Source organism: Mirounga leonina, unplaced genomic scaffold (assembly GCF_011800145.1).
Source record: "Mirounga leonina isolate KUSES-001 unplaced genomic scaffold, KU_Mleo_1.0 Mir_94, whole genome shotgun sequence".
Lineage (NCBI taxonomy): Eukaryota > Metazoa > Chordata > Mammalia > Carnivora > Phocidae > Mirounga > Mirounga leonina.
The window spans coordinates 46,804,159-46,813,920 of NW_023270855.1; the positions used below are offsets into that span (position 1 = coordinate 46,804,159).

At 49.1% G+C, this 9,762-nt stretch overlaps 1 protein-coding gene across 10 annotated transcripts in view; it reads right to left on the reverse strand.

Annotated features, from left to right (window-relative positions):
- The window catches only part of MYO9B (myosin IXB), an 88,216-nt gene that overhangs the window by 28,391 nt on the left and 50,063 nt on the right, over nucleotides 1-9,762 (reverse strand). For all 10 annotated transcript variants that reach the window (XM_034998117.1, XM_034998115.1, XM_034998112.1 and 7 more), the window contains 8 exons: nucleotides 8,597-8,659; nucleotides 8,088-8,187; nucleotides 7,722-7,822; nucleotides 5,549-5,678; nucleotides 3,898-3,987; nucleotides 2,351-2,467; nucleotides 1,879-2,013; nucleotides 533-654 (listed from right to left, as the gene is read on the reverse strand). In XM_034998117.1, coding sequence (XP_034854008.1) covers nucleotides 533-654; nucleotides 1,879-2,013; nucleotides 2,351-2,467; nucleotides 3,898-3,987; nucleotides 5,549-5,678; nucleotides 7,722-7,822; nucleotides 8,088-8,187; nucleotides 8,597-8,659 — 858 coding nt within the window. The remainder of the gene's footprint in view (nucleotides 1-532; nucleotides 655-1,878; nucleotides 2,014-2,350; nucleotides 2,468-3,897; nucleotides 3,988-5,548; nucleotides 5,679-7,721; nucleotides 7,823-8,087; nucleotides 8,188-8,596; nucleotides 8,660-9,762) is intronic.

The window sequence follows — 9,762 nt, forward strand, 5'->3', positions numbered from 1 at the left end:
TGCTTTCTCTCTCTCTCTCTCTCTCAAATAAATAAATAAAAATCTTAAAAAAAAAAAAGCTGTCTGTACTTTGTGGTCATTAATGGAGCCGCAGGTTAACAAATTCAGTGAGTGAACTTCAGTGACCGCGGCTGGGTGACCAGGGGTGAGGCACTTCATCCATACCCCTTCCAGCCTTCACGGTGTCCTCTGGACAAGGGGTGCCAGGCTTAGTGGTCAGTGTGGCGTCTGGGCCCCTGATCCCATGTGTTGCCCTTTGCAAGCATGCACCAACCCCGTGCCTAGTTTCTAGACTCAGGCCCCGTGTCCCTTTCTTAACAACTCCCGGGTGTGCGTGTTTCAGAATCAAGTTATCGCATATGTTAATACTTCCGTGATAAATGCTATGTGCCTTTTGCTAACGTGAGGTCAGGATTTGTGGCCAAATGAGTGTGACAAACTCAGAAGTTCTTGGGGATGGTGTGGATTCAGGGTGAGGCTCCAGGGGCTAGGGAACCAGGTTTGCAGGGGGAACTGGGCCGTGGACACTCACTTGCTCTCTTCGTCCAGCAGATAGAAGAGCCCCGTGGGCTTCTTGCTGATGAGATGGATGCAGCCGACATTATCAGTGTAGTCAATGTTGTGCCATGAGATCCCTTCGCTCTGGTACTCCTCCTGCAGGGTTTAGGGGTTAGCTGATAATCTCACTACCTCATGGCTATGTTAACGTTTACACAGCATGTGGTGTATATGAATATATTTATGTATGCACGTACGTATTCATACATACGTGTGTAAATAACAACACATGTTGATATATCAATGGAAATATATTCATAATTATATAAATTAATAACAGGAAAAATTATTAATAACAGGAAACAGTACATGCTTAAGCATCAAACATACAAGATGCTTAAAATCACACTTAATGTGTCCCAGGGGCCAGCAATCTTTCTCTGTGAAGGGCCAGATGGTAAATAAATTAAGCTTTATGAGCTAGATGGTGTCTTGTCACGATTCTGCTGTGGTAGCATGAAAGAGGCCACCGATGATGTATAGACGAGTGGGCGTGGCCACATGCCAATAAAGGTTTATTTACAAAAACGGGTTGTGGGGCCAGACTGGACCTGTGAGCTGCCATTTGCTGGCCCCTGCTCTGGAACCTCAATGTCCAATAATGCAAGTGATATAATGCCATGTAGTGAGCGTGCTCTACGTAACTTCGAATTTTCTATAATAATCAGTTAAAAAGGTAAAAAGAAACAGGTGAAGTTAACTTTAATAATATAGTTAATTTAACCCAATATATCCAAACTATGATCATGTCAACATGTGATTAATGTAAAATGATCAATGAGGAATTTTATATTCTTTTTCTTTTGCATGATGTGTTGGTAATGCACTGTGTTTCACTATTGCCACACAACTCAATGTGGACCAGCCATGCTCCAAGGGCTCAACAGCCAGAAGGAAAGTTTAACAGTAAAATCAGCTAGATATTTATATAAGACCATCATTTTTTTTTCTGTCCAAATCATCAATGTGACGGATAACACATGGGTAAAGATGGCCGAGTGTGTAGTAGTGAAAAGACACGGAAGACAGATTGTCAAAATTGTTGACCAAAGCAAATCCTTACAAGGCAACTCCATTTCTCTCCCATTGGATGGATTTTCACATTTGAGCAGAAAGAAGGTACAAAATTGACCCATGGACAAAAATGCCCCCAGTGCCTGCCTCATCCAAGTCTGGGCTGGGTTTTCCCAGACTTTCTCTTCTGTAGAGAAAGATTCCAGGGCTGGTTCACCAGCAAACCGGAACCCGAGGGAGACCCCAGTTCCGGCTCATTCCGTCCCCCTTTGGGGCTGCCTAGGCAACAAGATGGCATTTCCTTACCTGTTCTAGTTTGAAAATGTGCTGATTGAAGTAATACTGAAGCTGCTCGTTGGCATAGTTGATGCAGAACTGTTCAAAACTGTTCCTCTCGAAGTCTTCAAATCCGAATATGTCAAGGACCCCAATGGACAAGCACTGGGAAGACAGAGAAAACAGTTATTACTGCTTCCGTGGAAGTGACCTGTTTGGTTGTGCGGGCTCTGCGCTCAGCTGAACACTCTGCTGTCACTGCCTTGGAATCTGTAATATGTGAACGAGGGGCTCCATGTGTTCACTGTGCACTGGGTCCTGAGAACTGCGCCCCATCCTGTTCCCTGGGCCTGCCCCCCGGAGCAACCGGCCTCTCCCCTGACACCAACCAAAGCCACCTTGGCTCCCGACATCACGGGCCATCTGCCGAGGGTGTGTGACACTGAGGGCCTGGCCTTCCCCAGCTCTGCTTGGTGGAGCAGACAGGGGTAGGGGCTCTCACCGAGACAGACTCTTCCATGTCTTTCTTGTTGAGGAGGGCGTGGTTGATCCGCAACACGATCCAGTCGAACAGAGCACTGTACAGGGACTTGGCCATGGAGTCACGGGCGGTGATAGCCTGCGGGCACAGGGTGGAGAGTGTCACACCTCAACAACGTGGGCCCTGTGCTGCACCACCCAGAGGTCTTCACTCCCGGGAAAATCGAGGCTGTGACTTTGAACACCCCACTCACTGGACACAACCCCTCTCACTCTGCACGCCACCTGTCTGCTTGGGATGCCCCTGCACACCGAAGCATGAACTATGAAGCTCGGGCCCGGCAGCCTAAGGTTCAGCGAAGTCTTTCTCATGAGCCAGCCCTATTCCTCAGAGCAACCTGGGGACGCTGAGGATGGAACACAGGCTCAGGGAGCGTGCCCGGGCCGGCCCGTGGGAAGAATCAGCCAGGAGGCCGAGCTGGGTGGGAAGCCAGGTAGGTCCCTTGCAGCTCTGGGAGCATCGTGGAGATGCCATCGTGGCTTTTAAATTAAACGCAGTAATGGCTTTTAAATTAAAAAAGAGGCTTAAGGAGGTCTAATTTACATCCAAGAAATTGTTTCTCTTTATATACTCAGATCTAAGTTGTGACAGATGTGCTTGGCTACAGTTAAGATCAAGAACACATGTCTTGGTTTTGCCTTTCCCGGGAGGTTGTGGAAAGGGGGCCCCGAGGGATACAGAACCCTCACACCTGGCATCTGTCCCTCGGCGTCCTGCCCCTCAGGGGCAGCCAAGCTGCTGGGGGCTCAGGTGTCCTGTAGCAACTTTTACAGAACGTTTCAGGGGACCTTTCCCTGTGGGGGCTCAGAATGTACACGGTGCCCACTGAAGATGCCCAAGCAGTTTCTACCACCAGCTACAAATCCCTGCCATGGCTAGGTATTTTCCTGTGGCCATCCAAGCTGCAAGCTGCGAGGCCCACTGCTCTTGAGATGTAAAAACGCAAGAAAAACCCATCACAAGGAAAACATCCTGGCTGGGGCAAAGGCCAGGGAGAGGTGTCCTATCAAGATCCCCGGGATGCACTTAATGGTTGTAAAGGTCATGCACTAGCCTGGGGTGGGGGGTCAACAAACTTCAAAGGCCAGAAGGTCAGTATGTTCAGCTGTGAGGGCCAGATGGTCCTGTCATGATCACCTAGTTCTGCCAATACAGTAGCAAAGCAGCCTAAAAAAAGGGGGGGGGCGTGGCTGTGCCAATAAAACTTTATTTACAAAAGCAGGCAGGAGGCTGGATTTGGCCTGCGGGCTGCAGATGGCCATCCCCTGCTAGTGAGAACCAGCACGGAAACACTGAGCAGAACACGTGTGGCCTGAGTTCTGGCCCTAGGGCTGAAGTGTGTTGTAGAACCTGCTCTGAGCTGTGCCTAAGCTCACGTGAGAACCAGAGACAATGTCACAGCTCTTTCAAGACAGGGAAAAGGCCATCCAGGCCGGCTGTTTCCAGAGCTCCCCCGCAACTTGTGGTTTGCAGCGCAGCGCCCCGCAAGAGCCCAGGGCCATGCTCACCTCGCTGAGACTGTAGGGAAGGATGAGTTTGTCATTGGCTGTCACCGTTTTTCTTTTGGTCAGGACCTCCACCAAGATTTCTCGCTTCACCTGTTTCGAGGTCAAGAAGGGAGAGAAAGCTTGTTGGGCGGGTCCTCACATCCCTGAGGTAAGGCTGGAAGCCCGAGAAAAGTGCCAGGAGGACTTCCAGCAGCCGCACCAGGAAGTGGGCCCAAAGTCCACTGAGTGATGTGCGCTATGCTCAGTGTGTTTCCGAATCATCACACTCACAAGCTCGGTCGATGGCCCTGGGAGGATGGTCACATAGGCCTGGGGGTCCCTGTGGGCCCGGGTACTGCCTGGCAACCTGCATTTATAGATGTCGCTGTTGGAGTGGGTTCCTGGCCTGTTCCCTCCTGACCGCCAAGCCCACTCCACAAGCCAGAGGCAGTCAGAGTAGGGGCAAGGGAAGCTGCCCAAATCTCCTGGCAGGTGTGCTTACTCGTCCCCACAAACACAACAGACGCCAGGCTCCTGCACGCAGGTACATGCTCTTTAAGAAGAGCCACAAGTGGAATGTATGCTTAGAAAACAGAAAGATGAGGGCAGGACTTCTCAGATCTGGCGCCAGGGACACTCAGGGCTGGATCATTCTTTGCTGTGGGGAAGCTGTGTTGTGCATTATATGACGTTAAGCAGAATCCCTGGCCTCACCCACCACATGACAGTAGCTCCTCTGGGTTGTGAGAACCCACAGATGCCTCCAGACACTGCCCAGTGCCCCCTGAGGGTTGACAAGTCCCAGTGGACAAGGGGATGGCAGGTCCAATGAGCACATGACCTCGCTGATCGAAGTATGGTTTCAAAGGGCCTTTCACATGAGGGGCTGAGAGGGGGTGCAGCCGTGTTCAGGAGGGCGTCCTTGAGAAAGGAGAAAGGGATAGGATGCCCTTGAGGGCATTATGCTAAGTGAAATAAGTCTGAGTAAAACATGTATGATCTCACTGGTATGTGGAATCTAAAAGAACCAAAAAAAAAAAAAAAAAAAAAAAACCCACAAAAAAAACAAAAACCAAAACCCAAAACACTCACACACACACCCAAACCAAAAAAAAACCCCTCCCAAAACCCCCCAAACTAAACCAAGCTGACAGATACAGAAAACAGATTGGTGGTTGCCAGAGGCAGGGGACGAGGGTAGGTAAACCAGGTAATAAAGAGGATCAGAAGGAACAGACTTCTAGTTATAAAATAAAGAAGTCCCAGAAATGTCACGTCCAGCATGGGGACTTCAGTTCAGAATACCATATGCTGTAACTGCAAGTCGCTGAGTAGATCTTCCAAGTTCTTATGACTAGAAAAACCCGATTCTGTAACCATGTGTGGTGACAGATGTTAACAGGACTTACTGTGGTCATCGTTTTGCAATATAGACAAATATTGCATTTGACGATCATCCTGTCATAATGCCAAAACTAACATAAGGCTGTATGACGACTGTACCTCAATTAAAAAAAAAAAGAAAGAAAGAAAGAAAAAGAGAACCAAGGAAGAGGTGTTGAACAGATTGTGGGGAGGAAGCAGGCAGACAGACCCGGTTTATAGACGCAAGGCCCATGCAGGAAGTTCTGGGTCCTCGCTGGCCACCATGGCCGAGTGCAGGGAGCCATACCTTCAGGAGCTGGGACAGCGTGTCCAGCACCTCAGGGGGCCCGACCTCCAGACCTTCGTCTCGGCCTGTGGCTCTCTTCTTGTACGTGACGTTGCCCAGGTACAGGATGGCTGAGAGGACGGAAAAAATCCTGGGAGAGCAAAGGAGCCTAGGTTGGGGTGGTTTCCAGAGTCGTAAGATGACAGAAGCTTCTAGCCACTTGGGCTGAATTCATACAACCAGCCAAATCCAGTCAGACATATGAAGTTAAAAAAGGTCCAGGGCGCCTGGGTGGCTCAGTCGTTAAGCGTCTGCCTTCAGCTCAGGTCATATACAGGGTCCTGGGATCGAGTCCCGCATCAGGCTCTCTGCTCAGCAGGAAGCCTGCTTCTCCCTCTCCCTCTCCCCCTGCTTGTGTTCCCTCTCTCTCGGTCACTCTCTCTGTCAAATAAATAAATAAATAAATCTTAAAAAAAAAAAAAAAGTCCAATCTCACTGCTTGAGGACCCTTTGTGGAATGTGATTTTGTAGACAGATGGCTCACCGGGGTGGTTTTTTTTTTTTTTTTTTTTTTTTGGTGAGGGGGGTGCTTAAAAATTTTTTTATGGGAGCCTAATATGCATGAAAAAAATGCAAAAAAAAACCTCCCAAAAACCTGCCATGCATAAAAAACAGGCGAAAAAAAGCACACAATTCTTAAGCATATTTTGATAAACTGTCACAAAACATACACCTCCCTGTGATGAGCACTCAGAGCAAGAAATAGAACATTCCTGGGGCGCCTGGGTGGCTCAGTCGTTAAGCGTCTGCCTTCGGCTCAGGTCATGATCCCAGGGTCCTGGGATCGAGCCCCGCATCGGGCTCCTCGCTCCGCGGGAAGCCTGCTTCTCCCTCTCCCACTCCCCCTGCTTGTGTTTCCTCTCTCGCTGTGTCTCTCTCTGTCAAATAAATAAAATCTTAAAAAAAAAAAAAAAAAGAAATAGAACATTCCAGGCACTGGAACCCACCCCAGCTCCTGCAGAGGAATGGCTATCCTCGCATCCTAACGCTGTCTGTGAACTTGGTGTCAGTGAAATCATATGTACTTGTATCTGGCCTGTCACTGGAAGACCGTGACGTGGGGGTGCAATGCACGTTCCTGCGTGAACTGGTGTGGCCACACTCAATGCTGCAAGCCAGCATTTCTTAGCCTCTGCCCTACGGACTCGTGGGGCCGGATCATTCTTTGCTGCGAAGGGCTGCCCAGTGCACTATGGGATGCCGAGCTGCACCCCTGGCCCCTGCCTATTAGGTGCTAGCAGCTGTGTCCCTCTCCTCCTTCCCCGATGCAGGATGATGACCAAACATGTCTCCAGACATGGCCAGCTGTCCCGTGGGGGCAGAAGTGACTCTGGCTGAGCACCACTGCTGTGCGCGGAGTCCAGGGAGTGGCACTCTATAGCCCATTACTGGACAGCCTCGGAGCTAAGAATGGTTCTTCAGGTTTTTTTTGGGGGGGGGGTTAAAAAAATAAACATGGAGAAGAACACGCAACAGTGACCATCTGGCCCCCGAATCTGAAAACTGGACTATCTGGCCCTTAACAGAAAGTTTGCCCAGCCGTGCATGATATAAAGCGGTTTGTTTAGTTATTTTATTAATTCCCGCTGGTGAGCATTTGTGTGTGTGTGTGGGGGGGGAGGTTCCTAACTTTTTGGCAGTAAATAATAAGGCTGCCATGTGCATATCTTTGAGTCAGCACATGCACGCATGGTGTTGGGCAGACACAGCGCTCGTAGAAACTGCAGACGGTTTTCCAAAGGGGCTGCCCCGATCTGTGCCCTCCGAGAAGCGTGCAGGCGTTCCCTCTGGGTATACCAAACATCGGGCAGGTGTGGCGAGGACCCTAGATGGCTTTGAAAAAGTTTTTCAAAATTTTAATTGTGGTAAGATACACATCATGTAAAATTCACCATCGTGACCATTTTTAAGAGTGAGGTACGTCTGCGCTGTTGGGCAAAAGCCCCGTGGTTTGACATCTCCCAGTGACTAATGACTAATGTTGCTTTTCATGAGCTCATGGTCATCGGTCTGCCCTCCTTTAGTGTCTTAGCTCCCGCTGGGGTGTCAGTCAGCTCTCAGAGAGGGGCCTTAGGTAAGATGTGTGTGTGGGGGGGTCCGTGCAGAAGGTGGGATGGCCGGCCCGCCCACTTACTGCTTCTTGGTGGCTGGGAGGAAGCCCACCATCTCCATGGCCTGCTTGAGTCTCTCAAAGTCATGCTTTAGGTCTTCTCCATCTTCGATCTTCAAGTTATGCTGAAAAACAAAGGCAGGGGCACTCTGGGTATTTCTGGGCTGGCAAGGGCGGCGTGCAAGAGTGATTTTGGCTGGAGCCGAGGGGGCAGGGCTCAGGACACGGGGAATGAATGGGCCCCTTTATGCCGCCTTCTCTGGGCCTCTTTGGAGTCGGGTTTGGGGGCCGGAGAGGGCCCAGGCAGACAGCCTCTGACCTCCCGGTGGCACGTAAACAGCCCGTGGGGAACAGAGGCGGCGTTTGTGGCTGGAACGTGGGGCTGTTTACCTGGTTGAGGTAGAAATAATCTTCAGGCTGCTTGAGCTGAAATTCTTGACGCTCTTCCTCGCTGACGCCAAGTAACAAATAATAAAACACATGGTAGTTCCTGGGGGTCAAAACGAGGAGAAAAAATTCGTTTTTGGACACCACACGACAGCTACTCTTCAAACCACTGCTAATATTGCTGTGGAGCCCACACTGGGGGGAAAAAAAGCACCTCAAATATGTACCAATTTGAGACAATAAGTCGATTCTAAAAACTAAACTCTGAGCTTCTCTGGTGAGTAGATGTCTGTGGATGGGGGGGTGTATTACTCTGAGTAAAAGCCTGGAGCAGGCACAAAAATAAGCCCAAAAAAGGTGGTTTAGGAGGTATGAGCGCAAAGCTTGCAGCCCCAGAGCAGCCTCGATCCTGGGACATCAGCCACGGCCTCCTGTAGGCCCAGGACACCTGCTTCTCTCCTTTGCGGGGAAGAAAGCAGATGTGGTGGGTCACCAAGGAAATTTCCTCCTACCTCTCATCCTTCTCTTGAGAGACCAGGCGGGACTTTTCAAGCAGGTATTTTTCGACAACAGCTCTGTCATTAAAAGAAAGATGAAAGAATAAGATGTTAACATTTTGATAAGAGTTTTCTGGAAGAACTAGAGTAATTTGTTACCATAACAAAGCCAGCTGTGGATTAACTTCCTTTGATACAAGGTAAACACAGGTACCTAAATCACCTTTAGAAATATGGGGCGCCTGCGTGGCTCGGTCAGTTAAGCATCTGCCTTTGGCTCAGGTCATGATCCCAGGGTCCTGGGATCGAGGCGCGAGTCAGGGTCCCTGCTCAGCAAGGGAGTCTGCTTCTCCCTCTGCCTCTGCCCCTACCTCCTGCTTGTGCTCTCACACTCTGTCTCAAATAAATAAATAAAATCTAAAAAAACAAACAAACAAAAAAACAACAAAAAAAGAAATACAACCATCCTAAACGTCGCAAATACAACCAATTTAAATGTTGCAAATATAATCAGTCTATGTGTTGTAAATATAACTACCCTAAAAATCACCCTAAGTGTTGCCTTATTCTATGACTGCCATTCATAAAAATAAGGAACTCGGGTTGGCCACTTCTGCTCCCCAGAACAGATGCAGGCTGATCATTGCTCGGAAAGCTCAAGGAGCATCCTGGGGGAACCCCCTCAGGCAGCGGAAACCTGAGTGATTATACCCATGTTTTCATGGACAATATAGAAGGTCACCCCCTGCATTCACCACCTCCTCAGCAATTAAATGCTTCTCCCATTAAAAATCTAAATATAAGCTAACAGTTTCATTTTCTATTTTTTTTTTTTTTTAAGATTTTATTTATTTATTTGAGAGAGAGAGTGAGAGAGAGAAAGAGCACAAGAGGGGGGAGCGGGAGAGGGAGAAGCAGACTCCCTGCTGAGCAGGTAGCCCGATGTGGGACTCGATCCCGGGACTCCAGGATCATGACCTGAGCCGAAGGCAGTCGCTTAACCAACTGAGCCACCCAGGCGCCCTACAGCTTCATTATTGATATAAACCACACATTCTTATTTATGTATGTATGTATGTATGTATGTATGTATGTATGTATTTATTTATTTATTTGACAGAGAGAGAGACAGCAAGAGAGGGAACACAAGCAGGGGGAGTGGGAGAGGGAGAAGCAGGCTT